Raw genomic sequence first — 24,008 nt, 5'->3', positions numbered from 1 at the left:
TGCCCACCTCACAAGCCTGTCCAGGTTGGCCTATATTGCCAGCCTGTCTTTGAACATGACCACACTCCCCCATAGTTTCCTGTCATCAGCAAACTTTGCCAGTTCACTTTTAATACCCAAATCCAAATCATTGATGAACATGTTGTAGAGCACTGGTCCAAGTACTGAACCCTGAGAGATGCTACTGGTCACCTTCTGCCATGACAACTCAGTTCCATCAATCAGTACCCTTTGGGTCCTACCACAGAGCCAGTTACCAAGCCACCAGACTGTAAAGTAGTCAAGGCTGCATTTTCCCAATTTAACCATGAGGACATCATGGGAGGCCAGGTCAAAGGCCTTTTTGAAGTCCAAGTATATGACATCAACCTCATTTCCCCTGTCTAGGTGGTGACTTACTTGATCATAGAAGGAAATGAGGTTGATCTGACATGACCTGCCCGTAACGAAGCCCTGTTGGCTATCCTTCAGAATACTGCCTTCAGTTAGCCTGTGTATGATGGATTCTTTGATAATTTTCTCCAGGATTTTACCAGGGATTAAAGTCAAACTGGTTGGCCTGTAATTTCCTGGGTCCTTCCTTCTCCCCTTCTTAAAGGTAGGTTCCACATTGGCCTTTTTTCAGTGGTCTGGGACCTCTCCCGAGTGCCACAAGTCTTCAAATAACTTTGCCATCAGTCACGTGATGATGTTGGCCAGTTCTTTTAGCACTCTCAGGTGTAGTTCATTTGGTCCTGCTGACATGTAGATATTTAGCCTTTGTAGGTGTTCCTTCACAAGATCCGTGCTAACTATAGGAAGGTGGTCACCCCCACCATTATCATCCTGTATTGTGTCAAACAGGCTAACACCCTTAGGCTGATGTAATACCAATGTGAAGTATTCATTCAGGAGTTTGGTTTTGTCCTGAGTATCAGTTTTCAGCCATCCCATTTCATTTATCCGAGGCCTCATGCTTCCCTTGTTCTTTTTTTTACTTCCTACATATCTAAAGAAGGACTTTTTGTTGTCCTGATCTGGTCCCTACGGGTGCGGGCTGTTGCTGAATACTCCTGTTTGGCAGTTATTCCTGACTTCTATCCCTTGTAGTCCTCTCACTTTAATTTCAGGAGATCCATGACTTTCCTGTTGAGCCAAGGAGGTCTCCCAGCTCTTTTGCTGCCTTTCTTGCAAAAGGGAATGGACTTTTTTGAGCTTTTAGGATCACTTCCTTAAGGAGCAACCACTCTTCTTGTATTCCCTTCCTCATTGGACTGTGGTCCTGCAGGGCCTCACCAACCAATCTCCTGAGTTTGTAGAAATCAGCTTTCCTAAAATCAGGGACTTCTACCCTGCTGGCCAATTTCCCTGACTTAAGTGGATGGAAAAAGCAATCATCTCATGGTCGCTGTTGCCCAGTTTCCCTGTGATCCTCAGGTTGCTCACTAGATCATCCCCTTTGGCCAGAACCAAGTCTAGGAGCACCTTGCCCCTGGTTGGCCCGTAGACTTCTTGAGTTAGATAGAGCTCCTCAATACAAGTTAAGAAGTTTTGTGAGCGATGGGGTCTAGCTAAGTGCTAGTGTCATGGTAAACTGGCCATCAATATCTATAATCCATTTCTGTGCAAAGAAAATCTGAGACCAAGGAAAAATCTTCCCCACAAGAGCTTTTTGCACCAAATCTGTCTTCTGTTTAGAGTCAGCAGAGATCCCTCAGATGATAATGTTCTCCCAGGAAATACTTAAGCCTCTTCTAGTTAGACAAAAATAAGTTGTTTGCATCCTTGAAAAACGAACATGGAGGAATAGCTATTGCGACTCTTTGTCCTGTAAGAATTCCCGCAGCTTAATATCTGGTGAATAAAACAGTACTTGGGATTTAGATGTTAAATTGATTTAACTGGAAATGAATACTACTGTTCCTGTCAAAAAAAGCTTGTCACAGTTACTGTAGCCCTCAGGCATATAGTCTCTTTTATCTGCACTAAGAGGTAATGCATTAGGGAATTCTTCTAGCATTGCAGTCATAGCATTATATTGGCAGTTGCTAAGATTTTCCTAGACAATGACACACCACTTTTGCATGTATGGAAAATGGTTAAAACAACAGTAATAGTCAAGGTAGAGAAGAATGATTAACCATCATTGTTTGGAGGAGGAAATGTTCTGAAACATAAGGTATTCTGCAATCTCTTTCAGAGCAGCCAGACAGTTCCTGGATCTGAGAAACATTATTTGGCTGTCATCATTGTTACAACTGCTCAAAAATATCAGTATGAATCAGACATGGTTTTGAAACCATCTGCAATTCCGTTTATTTTCTGATTAGCTTCTTTCTATGTATAATGAATGCAGGAATGTGCTAAACGCAAAAAGCATGGGAAAGCACAAATACTGCTGAAGTTAATCAGTTAAGATTTCCAGGATTGAGTCTATTTGTAATATGACAAGAGACGCAGAAGTAGTGAATACATGGTTCAGTGCTGAATCATGCTGGATTGATGCATGAATGTCTCGGTTATATGCAATTCAGTTGCCTTTTCTACAACTGTATTTTTAAATTATGTTTGCATTTGATTTAATGGATCTTGCATCCACATTATGGCAATTTACAAACAAAATACTATTTCACAAAATATGCTAAACTATGGTTTCAAGGCTTGATGTTCCAGCAAAGTATCAAGAATGTAGTTAGCTTCAGAAATCAATGGGATTCACTGCATAATCAAATTAAACCATGCTTGGTGTTTTGCTGGATCATAACCAGAGTGCTCTATACTTTGCATGACTGATCCCTGAAACCATGACATACCTTTTCTTTTTTTGTAATTTTCAGCAAGCAAACAGTCCTGTTGACCGGGACTAGTACTAGCATGCTTAAATGCTTTGTGGACTCAAAATGAACACTCTTAGCACCTTGGAATATTGATAAATCAGATGCTATGGTTGAGTTTTTCAAAGGGACCTAACTACACAGACAACAACACAATTTTCATGTTGTAAACAAGTACTGGCATGTGGCCACAGATACTTTGCTTTCCAACAGTTTTACTTCTGCTTCTAAAATTTCCTCTGTGTTCCTATAAAAAACAATGGCAAAAACTTTTACTTATTTCAGTTGTGCAGGATCAGCAGTGAAATAGGTAAATAAAGTCTGTTATTTACTTATTACATCCCTTGTTAATTTACTTCTGTGTGCTTCTCTCTAGACCTTGCATATCTTTTGGGTGGCTTAAGTAATTCTCCCCAAGAGTTTAAGATAGAATATCAAGGAACTTTTCAAATATAGAGACATCCAGCTATCACTGAAAGTCAATGAATTCCTAAGAGTTCAACCAGAATTTGTTTGTACAAGGTATTTTTTTTCTCCTTCTATCTTATAGTAGGTCCCCCAAAAAGTTAGTATTGTTCTGTTTTGTTCATTGGAAACCATTATGCTAAGCAGTCCATGAAAATCTTTGGAGGTTAAGAAAGCCTGCTTTATAGCATTCTGGCTGTCATTTGTGATAATGGTCATTCCCTTTAAAAAAAGGGATGAACCTTTTATGAACTTAGCTTCTCTCAAAATAAAATACAAGGAAAGAATATAGGCAATAAATCAATAATATTACAGTGAAATTATTATATAACTATCAGGATAGAAGGCAGAGCTGGACTTAGAGGTGGGCAATGTGGGCAACTGCCCAGGATGCCGTGGTCAGGGGGATTCCATGCACATGTGTGAGCTGCCTGTGCTTGCAGCAGCGCTCTCCCCCTGCCCTGCCCTGCCCCAGCTGATCCCAGGCAGGAGACACAGTCCAACCCTCTCCCCCACCTCCAGCTGTTGCTCATAAAGAGCCGGGTTGTGCAGTGCGTGCAGCAGCAGCGGTGCCTGTCCACCCACCTGCCTGGTGCACCATGTCGTTCCACCTCTCTGCCAGGCTGTGCCCTGTGGACCCCTTCCTGCTTGCCTCTGCCTGCAGCATTGCCACTGACTTGGGGGAACACCAAAATACAAGCTCGTCCAGGGCGCCATTTTACTTAAGGCTGGCTCTGACAGGAGGCCAAATTTCATAGATTTCATAGATTTCATAGACATTAGGGCTGGAAGGGACCTCGGAAGATCATCGAGTCCAGCCCCCCGCCCAAAGGGCAGGAAGTCAGCTGGGGTCATAGGATCCCAGCAAGATAAGCATCCAGTTTCATCTTGAAGGTGTTCAATGAAGACACTTGAACAACCTCCGGTGGCAGGCTGTTCCAGACCTTGGGGGCTCGGACAGTAAAGAAATTCTTCCTTATGTCCAGCCTGAAATGATCTTGTAGTAGTTTGTGACCATTTGACCTCATCATCCCTTGGGGCGCTCTGGTGAACAAACGTTCCCCCAGATACTGGTGGTCACCCCTGATAAACTTGTAGGTGGCCATCAGATCATCCCTGAGCCTGTGCTTTTCCAGGCTAAAGAGCCCCAGGGCTCTCAGCCTGTCATCGTAGGGTCTGCTTTCCTGACCTCTGATCATGCTCGTGGCTCTTCTCTGGACTCTCTCAAGCTTCTCCACATCCTTTTTGAATTGTGGAGCCCAAAACTGGACGCAGTACTCCAGCTGCAGCCTCACTAAGGCCGAGTACAGGGGGAGAATGACGTCCCGGGATTTGCTTGAGAAGCATCTATGGATGCAAGCCAGCGTTTTGGTCGCTTTACTACCCGCAGCATCGCATTGCAGGCTCATGTTCATCTTGTGGTCAATGATGACCCCCAAGTCTCTTTCTTCCATAGTGCTAGCCAACATAGCACTGCCGAGCCTATAAGAATGCTGCGGGGTTTTTTTCCCAAGGTGGAGAACCTTGCATTTATCGGCATTGAACACCATCAGATTCTCGTCTGCCCACTTGCTGAGCCTGTCCAGGTCACCCTGGATCATCCGCCTGTCTTCTGGCGTGGATGCTTTGCCCCAAAGTTTGGTGTCATCGGCGAACTTGGCCAGTCCGCTTCTGACTCCAGTGTCCACAACATTAATGAAGATGTTGAACAGTATGGGTCCAAGGACAGAGCCCTGGGGGACCCCACTGGTCACCCGACACCACGATGAGTGACTTCCATCAATTACTACCCTCTGGGTCCGACCCCGGAGCCAATTTTCCAGCCAGTGGATCGTGGAGGACCCAAGGCGACAATTGGCCAGTTTCTCCAAGAGACGATCATGGGACACCAGATAGAAGGCTTTTTTGAAGTCAAGATATATGACATCAATCTCTTCTCCCTTGTCCAGGTGCTAGGTCACCTGGTCGTAGAAGGAAATGAGATTGGTCAAGCAAGACCTACCCGCAACAAACCCGTGCTGGCTATCCCTTAAGATGTTGGCGTCGGCCAGTCCATTAAGGATGGCCTCCTTAATAAACTTTTCTAAGATCTTCCCCGGGATAGAAGTCAGGCTGATGGGCCTATAGTTAGCCGGATCCACTTTCCTCCCTTTCTTGAAGATAGGCACCACGTTGGCCCTCTTCCAGTCTTCGGGCACTACACCAGAGCACCAAGAGTTTTCAAAGATCCACGCTAGAGGCTGGGCTATGATGCTCGCCAGCTCCTTGAGTACCCTGGGGTGAAGATTGTCAGGACTGGCTGACTTGAAGGTATCCAGCTTCTTAAGATGTTCCTTCATGAAGTCAGCATTAATGGAGGGCAGGGGATCACCCTTACCCGGTCTTCCTGGCCCTGTAGCGGGCATGGGCGTCCCATGGGGCTGATGAAAGGCCGACGCAAAGTACCTATTTAATAGGTTGGCTTTTTCCTGGGCGTCAGTTGTCAGTTGCCCCATCTGGTTCAGCAGGGATCCAATGTTGCCCCTGCTTTTCCTCCGGCTCCCCACGTATCTGAAAAAGGACTTTTTATTAACCTTGATGCTCAAAGCTAGCTGGAGTTCAGTTGCAGCCTTGGCTTTCCTGGTCAGCTCCCTACAGGACCGGACCAGTGCAGAATAATCCTCCTTGGAGGTGACTCCCATCCTCCATCCTTTGTAGGCCTTTCTTTTTAGCCTCAGGAGGTCTGCTAGGTCCCTGGAGAGCCAGGGGGGCTGCTGTGCCCTCTTGCTGCCTTTCCTCCGAGATGGAATAGACTTAGTTTGTGCATTGAGGATCGCTCCCTTGAGGAGCAACCACTCTTCTTGAACTCCCCTCTCCCTGTGGTCACAGTCCCTTAGGGCCTCACTGACAAGCCTCCTGAGCTTGTCAAAGTAGGCTTTCCTGAAGTCAAGGACTTCCGTGTTGCTGACCAACTTGCCAGCTTTTCGGCGGATGGTGAAGGTGATCAGCTCGTGGTCGCTGTCACCCAGCTTCCCATCGATCACTAGGTCACCGACTAGGTCATCCCCAGTAGCCAGTACCAGGTCGAGCAGCGCTTTGCCTCTCGTTGGCCCATAGACTTCTTGAGTCAGGTAGAGGTCATCCACGCACGAAAGGAAGCTCTGTGACCGCTCAGATTTTGCTGAGCGATCCTCCCACGAGATGTCCGGGTAATTGAAGTCACCCATGACAACCATGGTCCTGGAGCAAGCTGCCTCAGCCAGTTCCTGGGCAAACTCCTGGTCAAGCTCAGAACTTTGGGTGGGAGGTCTGTAATAGACTCCCACCATTGTGTCCCCTGTGCCATGTTCCCCACGGATTTTAACCCAGAGGGTCTCCAGCCGTCCACCCTGGTCGCCAATATTGGCTTGCAGGGACGCGTATCTTTCCTTGACATAGAGAGCTACACCCCCGCCCCTTTTCTCTACACGATCCCTCCTGTACAGGGTATAGCCAACTATCCCCGTGGTCCAGTCATGGGTGGAGTCCCACCAGGTCTCTGTTATCCCTATGACATCGTAATTGTTTGCACTGAGCAGGAGGATGAGTTCCTTTCTGAGGTGTGAGTTTATCTACTGTTCAACAGCAGCATATATTTCCATGCCAGAGCCAATTCTTCAGACAAAAATTCTTAACTTTTTAATTTTAGCAAGTTATGCAGAAATAACCAGTTGAAGGACATCAAGTGTCTTGGGAAATTTGAACTGATTAAAGGACATGCTTGATAACATTCAGAAGAATAAGTTAAGCCTTTTTGTCTTTTGAATGGTTCAGAAGGCAACACTTTCTCATTTCACATTAGTTTAAAAGTTGCTATGGTGCCTTTACTTTTTTGTACCTGAGGTAGCTTAATGATGAAGAGAAGCAACACAAGTTTGAGGGATTACAAAAGACTAGTCAGTTTTTAGGAGTTATATTTGCAATCTACATTGAAATCTTCAGACTCCCCATTACTAGAGCCTTAACTTCTCTTTTGGAGGACTACAGGAATAGAAACCTGAATATTTTCTTTTGGAGGAATAGAAAATTGCAGCGGTTACTGCAATTTGTGAGGAACCAAATTGTGTTTCTGTTTTGAGCGTGCTCTGAGAGTGCTTGCCAGATTGCACTCCTTGAGAGTTAAGCAGAAGTACACCTTGTTTCTGAATCCCATTTGGGTTTGGATATGAACCAGTTGCTGAGCTGCACAGCCTATTCAAGACAGAGACAATTTTTGGCATAGGCAGCAGAGGAGTAACTGAACACTTGAACACCACGGGCAGGAGCAGAGCATTGTCAGTGGCTGTACATTTGAACACCATGGGCAGTGTCAGTGGCTGAATCAGTAACCTATTTTTGTGCCTCCCCCCCCAGCATTGACTCCTGGTGCTGATGGGTATTCTTCCCACTACCCAGCACTTTTCATTATGCTTCCTGTTGGCTCTGGATTTAGGACCCTGACCTTTCCATTCAATAATAGGCAAATTTATCAATACATAGTGATAACAGATATGAAACAATACAAACAATCAAACAATTCTATATATCTACCAAATCCTAGGGCTGTCATCAAAGTACATCTGGCTAGGACGCAGGCTTCACTCTGAGGCTCTTTCTCTTATGTGTCAGCAGTCCGCAGGTGAGATACCAAGGCCCACCAGTGCACTCCCTCCAGTGGAGTCCATGAGATGGGCTGATAGTATGCCCTCTGTCCATGGTGGCTTCCGGGACCCTTTTCAGGGCACGGAGATGAGGATGGGGACCCTTCTTGGGGAGGAGGAGGAGGAGGAGGAGGAGGAGGAGGAGGAGGGGTCCCTCCCCCCCACCCAGCTCTAGGGCCTTGTTAGCTGGTGTCACTTTCTCTCATGTTATGGGCAGTATGGTACATACTCCCTTGGTTCCCAGACTGTTTGTATCCATTGGCCTTGTTGTTTTAGACAGCCTGTCTGCTTCCAGGGCCATGAGAAACTTTGTGTGAGAGATCCAGGCTTCTTAGAAATCAATTAACCCCTGCTGCCCATCTTGAATCATTATAATACCTATACCTATAAGCCATTTCCCCAAAACAAACCTTTAAATACCATTTCTAAGCCACCACTTCCAATAGGCAGACACAATTCTAGACACTTACAACCTTTAAGCTAAAAAAAAATAAAGTACCTACAAAGTTTAGCAATTCAGCAGATGTTTTCTGACTCAGATCTAGATTCCTAAATTCTGCATATCACACAAACACGCGCGTGCACACACACACATATGTACACACATGCATGCACGCGTTGGTCATACAGCACAGAATGAAATCAGGGCACCTGAATTCCAAGCTAATGTTCTAATCACTACATCACTCTTCTTCTTAACAAGTGATGTGTCCTCTAATTTAACAAAATGCTTCATTCAGTGCTTTCCCTTTTCTATTTCTAATTTTTTTTTCAGGTAAACCTCACTATTTAGAGGCCAGGTGAGGGTACAAGGAGAAAAGATTTCTGCCTTCCAATTTGTGGCCCTTTCCTATAAATCCCATGCTTAAATTATGCAAAGAACAGGTTTTCTTAATATTTTTGTAAATAGAATTGCTTTTAATTCACATCCAGTGACACAGACCAGACTGAACACTTTGAATTACAGCGTTCAGTCTATCTGGTATTACATAAAACACGGACAGATGGACTGCGTACTTCCCTACCCTAATTAAACTTATTCACTCTAACTTGCACAATAGGAACATCTAGTGATAAGAGAAATACTGCCTCCTTCCATGACATTGCCAGTGCTTAAATAACGGTGGCACTGGAACAAGGACATAACCGTACACTAAAAAAATACTGTATTAACTCAAATCAAAGATGACCCTGAATTTAAGATGACCTACCTCCCCTGCAATTAGAATCTATACATGGAAAAAAATATAAATTTGTTATAATTTTCACATATAGAATCTAATTGTTGGAGGGTCATCTTTAATTAAGCTGCCCGCACAACTGCAGGGAGGCAGGAAGTTGATCCCCTCCTCCCGTTGTATTTGATTCTAAGATGAGGGCTTCCCCCTCCCCACCCCCCATTTTAAATGATGAGTAAATATAGTAGATCAAAATTGCTAGTTAATTTTGTCATGATACATAGGTAACAGATTACAAGTAGTAGGGCATTATTTATTCAGATTTAATTAAGGATTGAATAGAAAAGTTCCCAAGACACATCTCTGACTACTACAAAGTATCTGGGCTAGCAATAACAGAAAGTAGTCATATGAAAATGATATCTTTAACACCTTGGAGTACAACCAAATTAACTGATCAACCAAAACTATGTAGAGTTTGATAGAAAAAGTTTAGTAGTTAGTCCTACAAATAATCAAATGTCCAACATTGTAGAATGATACAATGTGGTTTTAAGAGGCATTGTGAAATACTCAGACCTCACACTACCTGCAGATATCTGAAGTCTGCCTACTAACAAATCTCAATTTCTTATTGTCAGAACTTTGTGAGCTTGCATAATTATTTTAAATCTCAATGAAGAAGTGATTTTGGTATTCTGGATACTTATTGTAGAAATATTATTTTAATAAGGATAGAGGATATTCCGCTCTGATCCAAACATACCATAACTCTGGGGATATCTAGTCTAACTGCAGCAGTTGGGGAAAGTTTGATGTTTGTGTGGTGAGCCAAGAGGCTATATATTTACCTAAAATCCACATAGCAATGAACTCCTTAGGAAGATAAGGAAATAAGTGTGTAATCCATAATCATTATTACCTTGCTGTACTGTATTAAAATATGTAATAATTAATACAAAACATTTGGATGTTTTTGACATTTGTATTGAAAGGCCCCATGATAGCTTAACAAAGACTAACTTAAAGAAGTGGGGGAAATCTGTATGCTCCACAGCAGTGGTGCCCAACCTTCTGTCCCCATGGGTTGATGAATGGTCTATGGGTGTAAAACTAATCCAGAACATTAGTTTTACTCTGCGCTTCTGGATGTGGCCACATGCTGCCTTGCCCCTGTGCATCTCTATCTGGCCACACCCTGGTGCATATAGCCATGTTCTCCACCCCACAGGGCTCCTCATGGGTCTAGAAATTTGGCAGCAGGGGACTGGCAATTAATCCTACCACCAATCCCCCCACCAAATTCCTAGATGACTGGGAAGTTCCGTGGGTTGGATGACACAGCTCTGAAGGCTGCATCTGGCCCGGGGGTTGAGTACCCCTGCTCTACAGAGTTGCCATAATTTAAATTTAATATTACTTCTAATACTTGTAAAGAATAAAACCCAGAGTTAACCAAGAAAGACCCTTTTATACCAAACCATCTTCAGATTAAACTGGTGATTGGCACAGTTTTGGGAGCTTTTTTCCCTTAAAGGTGCAATTCTGCCATCTTTGCTCCTAAATAATAGTTACTGATAAGGTATAATGAAATTTAAAGTAATTTGTTTGTTAACAAAGAAACTATCTTGAAATCTAGGTCAGAGGTCCCCAACCACCGGGCCACAGCCATGGCCGTGGTACCATGCCACAAAGTGTTGGCTGCCAGGTTGTGGCATGAGCCCCCTGCTCGGACCTCTGTCTGTCCACCCGGGTGAGTGGCTTCCACCGTCAGCAGTCATATGTGGGGTTAAAGCTGGGCAGCAGGGTAGGCCCAGGATGGAAGCAGCCAGCTCTGTGCACCCCGTCCCACTCCTGTGTCGGTCCACAGTATAAAAAAGGTTGGGAATCACTGATCTAGGGTCTTGACTTTCAGGGGCTTGAGCACCCAGCATTGTAGGTGAAATTACAGTAACTGCAAATATTCAGCATCTCTGGAAATCAGGCCCCTTGCATTTAGAAAAACCCATAGAGAGTGGTTACAGGCTCTGAAATTCTTGAAGGATAATGTTAATGGGCACCTATACATGTGCAGCAAGGCTGCTCTGACACACTGGAATTACAGCATGTTGGAGCAGGTTCCAGCGTCTCATGTATCAGCGTCACTGAGATGAAAAATGGTGGCAGGGGCACTTTAACTAAAGGTCATTTGACAAGCTTTAGTTAAAGCACCTCTGCCACTATTTCTCAGTGTGGGGATGCTGATACATGAGAAGCTCCAGGCGCTTTGATTAGAGCACCTCCTCCTCTGCCCCTGCTCCACTCCTGGAGCACAGGTATAAATGCCCAATGAGCTTAATTTGGCAGAGGAAAGGTATATGGCAGAGAAAAGAGGCATAGAAGAGTAAGTATCCCCTAGTGTAGGGATGGTCAATTATTTGGGCCCAAAGGCTACATAGGGAGTTTTGAAGAACTGTCATGGGCTGAGATCCATTGCCTGTATGCCCTGCCCTGTGAGCAGGGGGTGCATGGGGGTGTGTGGAGGGGGCAAGTGCACGTGTGTGGGGGTGCTGCCTTGGAGCCAGCCAGGGGTGAAGGGAGAGAGGAGAGGTTGGGGGTGCATGCAGCAGAGCTCTCCCAGTCTCTGGCTTCCCCTCTGGTGCTCCGCATGGGGCCAAGCCCTGCTTGGGGCAGCTTGTGCCAGGCTCCTGCACACACCCGCTGGTGCTGGCTCCAGCCCAGGCCCCAGCCAGTGTGCAACTTCTACAGTGTGCAGGGCTATTCCCAATGTGGCTGCAGCCAGCTGGGTGCTGCTCTGCTCCCCTTGCCTGCAGCTGTGGCTGTGGCTGTTGATCCTGCTCCTGTCCCTGCTGTGCCACTCTGGGCAGACAGGGAGAAGCTTCAGCCGGGCATCTTCTGCTCCACCACATGGAGCTCCAGCTCCCAGCTGCCTTCCATCCACTCTGCCCACCCAACACGATGAGCAGCTGTCTGTGGGTGGGTGGAACAGGTGGCAGGAGGCTGGAAGCCAGAGCCAAAGCCCCACGCGCTGGGATAGGAGACAACTTGCTGAAGTTTCCCCCCTGCCCACCCACCCAGAGTGGCGCAGCAGGGGCAGGAACAGAAGCAGGAGCAAGAACAGGAGCAGGAGTTGTGGCTGGAGGTGATGAGAGGAGAACAGCCCCACCAGCCCGCACAGCTTCCAACGGGGCTGTTTCCCCTGTGGCTGCTGCTCTGCTCCCCTTCCCTCCAGCAGCGGCTCCTTCTCCCACTCCTGCCCCTGCTGTGCCACTCCAGGCCGGCAGCCGGGTGGCTCCTGCTGGAGGTGGGGGGAGCAGGAGCACACTGCGGGCTGCCTTGGAGGGATCAGGTGGGGCTCGGCCCCAAGTGGAGCACTGTAGGCTGGATACAGTCAGCTGGCAGGTCAAATCCAGCCCACAAACCATGTTTTGCCTAGCTCTACCCTAGTATATTCTGTTACCCTGATACTGAGTTAAAAATTTACCCTTTTCAGTGGAGGAACTTCACTAAAGGAAAGGCAGGGCTCTTCCAGTTTTGTCCTCATCCATAGCTTGTTTGGCATAAGCTATAAATAGTGGCTTGTAATCCTCTCTTATTAGACAACCAATTCATCAGGTGTGAGCCAGCATTCTTTTAAGGTTTCTGGGGCTATTGCATTCATTTATGATACCATCTGATGTGTGTCCGGTCTATGAATTTAGAAAACAGTAGAAAAAATATCTCAACCAAAATACTGTGTTTTTCTTATAGTCTGTTAAGGTTTAGGGGTGTCACTGGTTCTCATACAATGCAACCCATTTCGAGTAGAATTCTTAAAGGAAAGGAACCATGGACGCTCATACTACTGAAAATGAGACAATGCGAATTTAGGTATCAAAGCATGGATTTTAAGTGCTTCAATGTAGGTACCCAAATTTGAATATGCATTGTCTTAAATGTAGGAAGGGATGATTCCAAGCTGTGCAACAAATAGCAAAAGCAAAACTGCTGAGAAAATGTAAATATTGGGGAAGCCAAGTAATGTTTCAGCTATTTTAGACTGGACAATAGACATTTGTTTTGCGTGATGTTTGCTAGCCAGTAGTTGCAAAAATGAATAGACTTTATTACTGTTAATGATTTATTGCTTATCAATGGGTGGAGAGTTTAGTGGTGGGATTAGTCAGTTTAATGATTGAACTGCCATGTCTTAGCAGAGAATGCTGCACCTGCAATGCAATATATATTTTTTTTTTTGTAGCAGAAGTGTATTTAAGAGGGGCAAAATTTCATGTGGCATTGTCAGTGAAGAACACCTTGGATAAGTGGTAAGTAACGTTCTGAGTTTTTGGCTTGTGGTATTCATTCATTTGTATCTGGTGTTTCATTTTAGGAAATGTAAGGATGATATTAAGATTAAACACTTTTTACCCCCCAGGGAGTTAAAAATGTTTATTTTTATATAGGAAAAACTATCTTATGAAATTCTAAATTGAATGAGCTCTCAGCACCCATGGAACACCAACTCATGTGCAAACAATACTGAACTCTGCTATTTTTACGTAGTCTCTCTCTCTTCTAACTAATGTACATGTCTATATTAACTCATATTTTCCCTCTGGATTGGAATTCATGGCTTTCTGTTACATGGGGGAAAACAAGAAAAACTTTGAAGATAGTAAGAAAGAAAATGTGGTCTGGACAGTACTAAAATATCTTCTCTCACAATAAAATTCAGATAAATAAATTGATTTGGCTGATTTTGAGACATAAAAACAAAGATCTCTTTTATATTATTTACTAACTGCTACTGAAGATGTTTCCTTTTTGAAGCTGTATGCTTATTTGTGTTGTGTTGATACTAGAATTTCCATACTGGCACATACCGTAGAAGTATGCAATGCCAAATTAAACATTTATGTCCCGATTCAAACAGAGGTAGTTAATAGTAGAGATTGGCATTTTTTTACTAAAAGTCCGTTCACCCCTTCCCCTCCCCCTGCTGCCCCTGCCACTGGAAAGCACGAATTAGTCAAAATTTGAAATTTTCCACAAGAATTTATCAATAAAAATTTAAGTGGGGAAAGTTTCTCAGAACTTCTGGTCAGAGGAAGAGACTCAAAAATAGTCTAATGGCAGGCAAGGTTCTTTGAGTAGAAGTGATATCTTTATTAGACCAACTGAGTAGCTGGAAAACAGTTCTTAGCAAGCTTTCGGGCGCTATCACCCTTCTTTAGGCAGAGGGAGTCTCTGCTGTTCTGAGACTCCAAGGAATAAGGGTCTAAAGGTTATGGATTCAACTGGCATAAAGGAGAGACACAAATTCAAGTCCCTGGTCTAAAGCAGGTGTAGCAACAGTTAACAACTGGGTCTCCCATGTGCCAGTGGAGTACCCTAACCACCAGGCTATTGTTTTGTTTGAGAAGGGTGTTTCTGTTTTTCTTTTTGGAAAAAGTTTTTTAAAGTCTTAATTTTGTTCTGTCATAGACAAATTCCAAATTTTTGCCCACAAGGGATTACAATTATTTTTTATATTAAAAACAATGGCATACGAGCTAAATAGGACTTAAAGCAGCAGAAGAGTTGTTAGTACATAACACTGCATTGCTAGGTAATAGGACTAAAAACTGGAATAGCCTGGAGACTGACTTCAAAGGAGGTTTCATCTGACTTCAGGCGCCTTCCCTAGACAGCACAGGAGAAGTTTGCATGGTTTTTGTCTGTGCTGTACCTTTTGTATTGGATCCTGCTGAACAGATACATAGAACTATTAATTTAACCACCTTCATAAGCATGGGATTATACTAATGAAGAAACAAAATCAACATCCAGTTGTCACTGTTTGGAGCACTGCATGCATGATGAGAGCTAACTTAACCAAGATTCAGAATGAGGTGGAGTGGGGGCTCTTGCAATCATTGTATTCGATCAGGACACTCTGGGGGCTGTACTTTTGGATCTGCTTTATTGAAACAAACATTTTTTTTTCTGAATTCTTGTCACGAGTAAGTATATTTTTTGTAGGGAGGATGGTAGGGAGAGAATTCTCAGGTAGACTGTATTTTTCATTTTCACTAAAAATTTACTGGTATTTAGTCAGGTTTTCTTCAAGGACAAATTGTACATTTAAAAGCACACACAATTGGAGTCAACAGGTGCCTAAATTCCACCTAAACTCCATTTTAGGACCCTAAGGCCAAGACTGTAGTCTTGAACACCAGAGCTTGCATTGCTGCTTAATACTGCAGGCACCTAAGTTTTGTGGATGCTTCAGTTCATGACCTTAACGTTCTTCAGGCACGTAAAAAACTGTTTCTACCTCAATTTTGACAAGGTTTGACAGCTCACCTTGCTCCTGCAGAAGACCATTCAAGAGTCTCTGTCAGTCTCCTATCCAGTAGGCATGTTCTGAAGATACCTGCTAGATCATGCTTCCTTCAAAATGCATGGGGGATTTTAAAATAATGAAGATAATGCCCACTCACTTATTGTATGATCCCTGAGTGCTTAGAGCATTCACTCAGTTGAGCTACCCAGGTTCACTTCCTTTTTGCCCAAGGGGATTCAAGCCCACATCTCCCAGGAGAGTACCCTAAACACCAGACCATAATCTGCTCTGGAGTGAGGAAACACTCCACTTTGCAGAAAAGAATGAATGATTCTTTGTGCATCTCTGCATGTGAGGGGAATGCTGCAAAAAGTGAGCACGATTCAGTATCCCAGTGGTTAGGGCACTTTCTCTTGTGTGGGCAGATTTCTGAGCTTCAGTTCCTGCTCCAAGGGCTGTTCATTATCTTTATCTTTGTCCAATGGCTGTTTTACTGTAGGTCTCCCATGTCTTGGATGCATGCTTGAAAGGGGGGCCGCTACAACTGCTTTTGGAAGAAAAGCTCCTCCCCTATTCGCTTTTTGAAAGAAAGGGCTTTTAGACATTGCCCTTTAGAAAAGGGTTCTACGCTGTGAATTCTGAGTAAAGAGAGGCCCCACTCACCAGCTCAGAGCAAGTTGCCTAAGCTGCTAGAGAGCTATGGGATGTCAGATGAATTTCTCTCCTCAGTCTTTCCCTGTTACCAAGTGTACATGGTTCACAGCTCTTTGTGTTGTTCAGTGCAAATCCTATTCTAAGGCACCGATCCACACCCCCAGGCAATGTTTAGGGAGCTATTCCTAATTCAAGGTTTTGGCCATCAACAGTTTGAGGGTTGGGGTCTAAGAGCTGGGTATTAAAATGCTCAGTGTTGCAGAGACTAAGGCTGCTGACAAACATTCATTTACAGGCACGATGGGATCTGATCCCTGATCCCAACAGTCACATTTCTGCCATGTCACATGTGCATGGCAGGATACGCAATTTGGAGATCAGGAATCAGATCCCAATTGTTCCTGACTGGCCAGTACAGGGGAAGCCTGGATCATTATCGCATGCCAGCAAGTTGAAAGCTGGGTGACCAAACAGTTGATTGTCAGCTGGCTCCTCAACTGCACCAGTGTTTGAACAGGCCCTGGTGCAGTCCCCATACCCAGCTGACAATCAGGTGATGGTTGGCTGGCAGGGACCACAGCAGGACCGGTTTGACTCTTTGTGTGGTCTTAACCCTACCACACATTCAATTTAAGGCAAGATGGAAATTAGCTACAAAAATATTAATTTTTGTGTAATATTTTTGTGGATGGTATCCCTTTTATGTTACCATTTAATCCCCTAAACTTGTGTCTGGGTTAGTATTTAAGTGTAATGTCTGCCATGGGCCTAAATGATCCAACACACAGGGTATTTATATACATACTCTGGGAGGTGGGGGGATGGGGGACACACACACTTTAATTAAATTGGCTCTTGCAGCCTGTGTAATTAAAGCACCCAGAACATCACGTGTATTGGCATCCCCACGCTGAAAAATGGCAGTGGGGGCACTTTAGCTAAAGTTCATTGAATGAGCTTTAGTTAAAGCACCCCCACCACCATTTTCAGTGCAGGGACACTGATACATGTGACGCTGGAGTTATCTGGAGTGCAGTAATTACCACTATCCAGCAGATTCAATTAATTGAGTCTGCTGTGACACATTGTAATTAGAGCGCACTGGAACAGCCTCAGCATACAAGTGCCCACGAATTACAGAACTGTGAACATCATCTCAAGTGCTTTTTATTCCTTCCCCCCCCTGCTGGAACACCTCAAAGTTGTCTCCTACGAAGTGAGTGAATGCCAATACTGCATGCCATCATCTAGTCTTTTCCTGTTCTGAAAAGCAGAAGCATTTCAGCTGTGATAAAACAGCTGTATTTGTTTTGTGGCCCTGGACAGCTCACCAAAGCTCATTAAGTGGCCCTGCAGCCAAAATAAGTGCCCACCCTGATCTATTAGGACCTTTTGCTCCAGCATTAATGTGTTTTTGAAGAAGTTCAGTGATTCACAGTCTGTTTGAACTCTGGCTCTATTAGTGATCTGATTTAAAAGGATTAAAGTTACTACATTTTATAAGCAAAGGGATCAGCCTAAGGCATTGGTTCTCAACCTCATTAGACACCCTCAGAACTAGCTAGCTCTTAGCTTTAATTTTTTTTTAAATTATTATATAAAAATAATAGAACAATTCTTTTGTTGAGTTAGAAAATAGCAGGGAAAGGAGAGATTCATAGTTATACCCAGCTATAACTATGAACTTCTCTCCCTGCTATTTTCTAATTCAACCTCATAGGGCACAATAATGTGCTTTTACATTATACATTATAACCAGGTTAAAATTAACTCCTTACTGGGTATTTTCACAGAACCATTAAAACTGTGTTCCTCAGCTAATAAATGAGAAAATGAAAACCCTTTTCATGGATCATATCACAATAATTATTTACTGGTTGGGGCTAGGGGGTATGATCTTTTGATATGATAAAGTACAAAACCTAATTAAATTATCTTAATTGGCATAAAGTATTAAAATCTTCTTTTAAAATGACATTTATCAAGTGTTAGAGAGTGATTAAACTGTATCTAAGAATGGTACCTTGATGAATGAAATGGTTAACAATAGCAGAAATACAAATCCCAGACTTTAATTTCCTTCACACAGACTCACATAAAATATTTTGACAAAGGGTGAGTTCTCGAGGTCCTATTTCTATGTGCTTTAATCATATAAGTACCCCAATGCCCCATCCAAGTCAACTAGATTAGCCAGCATGTGATAATTTTGGGAAGCTATATAGTTTATGAGTTCTGCTGAAGGTTGCTAGAAATACAGAATTGCTGGCTCTTACATGTCTCTGAATGAGTCTACCCACCCTTGCTGATAGGCTGTATCAATCAATCCCAGTTCAGACACAGCAGTCACTGAACTGTAATAATCAGCTATTCAGATACCAATACCTTTTGAATCACAAATTAGCTATAGCTCAGAGTGGCTCCAACTCTTTCTTCAGGAACTGTAATTTTATGATTGGAAATTCCCAAATGAGGGAAGGAAGGGGGGAAGCTCTGCAGAGCAACACAGGAAGCTTTGGGCAGAACAGAAGAGATGGACAGGCTTTCATAGGTAGCCCAGCTGATTTTCTTCTAATTACCTAACAATAAAACATTTTTTTTTTAAATGGCAGTATTTCTACATCAGTGGTGTCAATGCTTCTTGTCATGTAAATCATGCAATTCCAGCTTGGTGTCGTTTATTTTGCTTCGCATTTTATCTCTAGTTTAACACTTCTCCATATTCCGGTATTTATTTATTTATTTGATATCTTAAGTCAGAATTGAAATCTCAGTGGTAATTACATTTATATGAAACATACTGATAAGAATCTTGGCTTATTAAACAGCATACTTTTTATTATGTTGTAAATGCTACAATGAAACATGAGACTTCAGGTTCCTTTTTTTTTTTTTTTTTTACTATGTGCTTGTAAATGTAGCAAAGTGCAGTTGAATTAGACCTTTGACACTGAGCACATAAATGCCTTTATTGATTTCATATTTGTCCTTCAATGAAGGCCACTCCAGTTCTTCCTTTAAAACACTTTTCATAATAGCTACTGAAGAAGTGTTTACTATGGAAACCTGCAACAATGAAATGAAGGTGATACACACATGGACTTCAGTAAGGCCAAGATTTCACTCTTGAAGCAAAACTCTGCTCCGTGTACTGACTTTTGCCTGCTTTCTACCCTAATTTGGAAATCAGCTCAGATATGCTTAAGTAAATATACAATAATATGTACTATATTTAGTAAGAAGCTTAGTAGTGTTACATTTTTTGTAGCTCTGTATTGGTTTTAATGTTTGCAACAGTGGGGTTGGGAACTGTATTTTTCTTGGGAGCTTAAACGGTACCTGAGCACTGCAAGTTTTTAATGGTTTTTTCTTTGTGAACTAGGGAAGTACTAATACTCTATTTTATAGATGAGGAACTGAAGCACACAAAGGTTAAGGATTTTGCCTAGGTCAAATGAGAAGTCTGTGGCAAAGCACATTACCAAAACTTCTCTTGTGGGACTTAACCACTAGATTATCCATCCTCTATGAATTCCAACTAGCAATTCTTCATCTAATAAACTGTGGCCAACATACACTGGGTATTAAATGATGTTCATGCCTCTGTGTTGGTCCTGATGATATTCCCTGACCTGGTATAAAGAAGACACTATGCCAAGGGTGCTCAACCCCCAGCCCACAGGCCAAATCCAGCCCCCAGAGCCAGAGCTGTCTCTAGGGGTGTGCAGGGCCCAGGGCATATCAGCCTGTGCAGGGCCTGGGGGGGAGGGTGGTGAGGGGCCAGAGCCGTCAGCACTCAGCGGCACAGCAGAGTCTGCAGTGCACAGCAGCATGTGGAGGCCGCAGTGGGACCTGTACGGCACTGTAGGGCCTCCCAAAGTGTGGGGCCTGGGGTGGTCGTCCTGATTTACACATACCCCTCCCTCTCCGGGATGGCCCTGCCCAGAGCTGTCATCCAAGCCGTGGGACTCCACATGGACATGAAAATTTGGCAGCAGCAGAATAGTTACCACTCCCCTACTGTTAAATTTCTGGACCTATGGGGAGCCCTGTGGGTGTTGCCCTGTGTGCTAGATTGGGCATGCAGGCCAGCAAGGGGCCAGATTCCAGCAGATGGGGTTAGGTAGGGGTGTAGGCCTGAAGACCAACACCATGCTACTCATCTGGCCTGTGGCTCATCTGGTACTCGACCTTGAACTACAAGGTTGGGCACCACTGTGCTATGCAGTTCAAAGTACTGTTTCCCTGAGGAGATGGATAATAGAAATCTAACAACCAGCTATGGCAGGGGTGGGCAAAATATGGCCCGCAGGATGAATCTGGCCCACAAGGCCATTCTATCCAGCCTGCGGGGCCCCTAAAAAATTTAGAAAATTAATATTTATCTGCCCTTGGTTCCCATCAAAAATGACAGGAGCCAGGGGCAGTAGGACCCAGGGGAAGCCCTCGTGGGCTCCTGCAACATCAGGGCCTCCATGGCCCTGCCCTGCCCGGGTCAGAAGCCACAGCAGGGGCTTCTGGCCTGGGACCATGCAGCTGCATCGTGCCATAAACTCAGGCAAGGAGGGGAGGGAAGGGCAGCTGAGGACCCTGGGCAGGGAAGGAGCCCGGGGAAAAGCTGAGCATGGGGAAAAGTGGCCCCCTGCCCACCCCATGGCTGGCACTCCCTGCTGCAGCCGCTTGCAGCCTGTGCAGGGCTGTCCTGAGCAGGCACAGCCAGCCCCACGTGGGCTGCGAGCAACTGCAGCACGGAGAGCCAGCCACGGGGCAGGGGAGGGGCCACTTTTCCCCATGCTCAGCACCAGCTCATTTCCTGCTGGTGAGCAGGGGGTCGGGGCTGCACACTGCCCCCTGCCTGTACCACGGAACTGGGGGGTACTGGGAGTGAGTGGGCAGGGAGCCAGTGGGAGCACAGGGCCTGCACCAGTGTCCTGGGGCCAGCGCCAGCAAGGCTCAGAGCAGGGAGGCAGAGGTACAGGGTCTTGGCTGTCAGGGGCTCTATGGAGCTGGCCCAGCTCCTCCCTCTCCCTGCTGGTGCAGCCCAGCCCGGCTCCACAGACCCCTGCCAGCCTGTGCCCTGCTCTGGGCCCCACCGGTGCTGACCCTGGGACATTGGTCCCAAGACATTGGGACTTTGGTCCCAAGATGGTGACCAGGGGGCAGGGCACCTGTCAAGGGGCAGGGCTACCCATGCGGCCCTCGACAGCTTGCCAAAACTGAGTAAGCAACCCTCTGCCCAAAATAATTGCCTGCCCCTGAGCTATGAGTTATTAACCTCTGTGTCTTAGTCACGTGAGAACATTAGTACTGTAATTCCATCTACCTGACTTCCTCCCTCCTATGGTTTTAATAGAAATGGTGCTCTCCTCATGTATGGTACTTTACTATGCAATGCTGAGCAAACTGCTGCATTCTACACTAGGGGAATATACTGGGAGCAGACAGTGCCATTCATAGAAGGGCCTGACCCAGCTAGTCTTTATTTGTATAAAAATTAATGTCTATGAGCACCAAATGGGTCACATCCCCATTGTGCTAGGTGTGACATAAACATATTAGAACATACCATTTTAAACAAAACAGGTCCTGATTCCAGAAAGCACTTTAGCATAGTAAAAATAAGCATGTGTTCTTAAGTCCCTTTTGACATTGGGCAATTCATCGTTGTCTTAATGAACACCTTACTGAATCAGAACTGAGATGAGTAGCCTAAGTCAATAGAACTTTGGACTCGATGATCTTCCGAGGTCCCTTCCAGCCCTAATGTCTATGAAATCTATGAAATCTATGAACAAATTATGGATTTTTTTTAAATGCCTACTGAATTTGGCTCTTAATTTGTGAAACACGACTTCAGATGAAAGCTTTTACTATCTATGAATGTAAGATCAGTAATTTAAAAACTGTTCTTTTTCTCCCCTTCCCCATCACTAACAGACTAGCAAGAAGATAACAGGATGGAAAATAAAGAGAAAAATGGTGAAATTAAAGAAAACCAGGTGGTGAAAAAGAAATTGGTGAGTGTGGGGGTTTTTTCTTTTGTTTGTTTGTACCTCCCACTCTGTCATGCCTTTTCCAGTTTCCATCTTTTATCAAAATTAAACATTCACTATCAGTTTGGGAGTAAAGACACAGAAAATAGCCATGAGATACTCAGAACCATGAGATCCCAACCTTTAAGTATTGGCAGATTCAGATTCTGAGTTCCTCTGCAAATGAAGAAGTAATGATATTTCCCTTCAGCTCCTGTTGGCTTCATCCCTTTAGATAGTAAGCTTGTGGAGCAGGGGCCATCTTTACCGTGCATCTGCACAGTGGAGCCTATTATATAGATAATGACTCTTGAACAGACAGAATGTGGTTTTGGTCAAATTAACTGGTGATTAAACTGCAACAAGCAATCTCCATTTCCTGGGGGGTGCTACTCCAGTTGAAGTGAATGATGGCACTCAGTTGGAGGTCCATTGGTTATAAATGGAGCTCCAGATAGATCAAAACTGAGAGTCCTTCACAAGAAATATATGGCCTATCTTAGCCTGGATTTCTTACTTCCAGAAGTGTTGCATAACACTTCTCTTCTTTCAGGCATTTAAGAAAAGAGTAAACTGAGTTTTTCTTGAACAGGGACCTGGAGAGTTGTGTGAGAGCTATAAGCAGTGCCAGTTGGTTGGTTGACTTGTTTGTTGTGTTTTTACAAAGAACATAAGCCCTGTGAATAAAGTGGATCAGACAAAAAGCATCTGGGTGCTTGCTCACGTATTTATTTTTCTCTCTCCCCCCAAAAAAGGAGGGACAGGAGGGATTAAGCAATTCCAGAGGCTGGATTCCTCACTGGTTTGAATCTTGTATCACTGTTTACACCTGATCAGATCACTGTAAATTTCTACTCAAACATAAAAAAATGATTTTTCTGAGGTATAAATGAGGTTTGTGGCAGAGCAAAAAATCAATCAATCAATAAATAAAATCAAATCAGACCAAACAAATCCAAACACTACCTGGCCTGTTTTGAAGCTAACACATCCACAAGCTGCCCATCATGGCTCATTTCACTCTCACCATATTTTATTGACACAAAATGCTACACACTTCATGTACGTTATAAAAGACAGGAATTCACAGTTCTGTAACAGTACTGTTTCCACTGCTGACATACTAATAGCAGTAATAAATGTAGTGACTAGGAACTTTTCCAAAATATACTCAGATCTGTATTGCCATATTTTCTCACATACCACATGCACATAAAGAAGACACATTCCTTGTTTTGGGGACAGGGCACTGAAGAGAGATGGGGGAAGTGGAAGATTTTTCTAGAGTCCTGGCTGAATCCTGACTGTTGATGCTCAGACCAAGAGAAACACCCTACTGTTTTGCCAGCAGTTTTTGGCAGCTAATTTAGCAGTGACTGTGAAAGAAGAACTATAATACTGAAAACTGCACTCTGCCCCTCTCTCTCTGGCTGGGAGAGAAGGATAGTCTCAGCACCATAACAGAATTCATATGCTTCAATTCTGGCATATAAACTAATTTTCCCACTTAAGACTACAAAACCTAATTTTGGAGGGCTGTTTTTTGGGAAAAGGGTGCCTGTGGCATGAGGGTAAATAAGCTATAGACGCTTCCCAGATTCATGATCCATTGTTTCCCGTGAACAAACAGCTGTACTCAAAAGATTTTGTTGTTTGCTTAACCCAGCTGATTACATATCTAATAATCACTATCTGTTATAGAATAATAGCATGGGTATATCAAGACTGTTTTGACTGTAGGACTGTAAAAACATCCAGCTATAGTGTGGCTATTATATCAGTGTTCCCTATATATTGAAATCTGTTATGTATCACTTGCTGGTTAGGACAGTTAGTGCACTTGGGTAAAATCTTGTAGACATTACCTTGGCATAATTCCTTCTGCATTCAGACTCTAGGCC

General features: G+C 44.1%; 1 protein-coding gene across 2 annotated transcripts in view; it reads left to right on the top strand.

The window, feature by feature from the left end:
* Positions 1–13,343: 13,343 nt before the first annotated feature.
* The window catches only part of SLC2A9 (solute carrier family 2 member 9), a 211,408-nt gene continuing 200,743 nt past the window's right edge, over positions 13,344–24,008 (top strand). For both annotated transcript variants that reach the window (XM_019479664.2, XM_019479686.2), the window contains exons 1-2: positions 13,344–13,421; positions 22,013–22,092. In XM_019479664.2, coding sequence (XP_019335209.1) covers positions 22,033–22,092 — 60 coding nt within the window. In that variant the 5' untranslated portion in view covers positions 13,344–13,421; positions 22,013–22,032. The remainder of the gene's footprint in view (positions 13,422–22,012; positions 22,093–24,008) is intronic.

The sequence above is a fragment of the Alligator mississippiensis genome, chromosome 2 (genome assembly GCF_030867095.1).
Source record: "Alligator mississippiensis isolate rAllMis1 chromosome 2, rAllMis1, whole genome shotgun sequence".
NCBI lineage: Eukaryota > Metazoa > Chordata > Crocodylia > Alligatoridae > Alligator > Alligator mississippiensis.
This window is presented reverse-complemented; position numbering and strand designations above follow the sequence as displayed.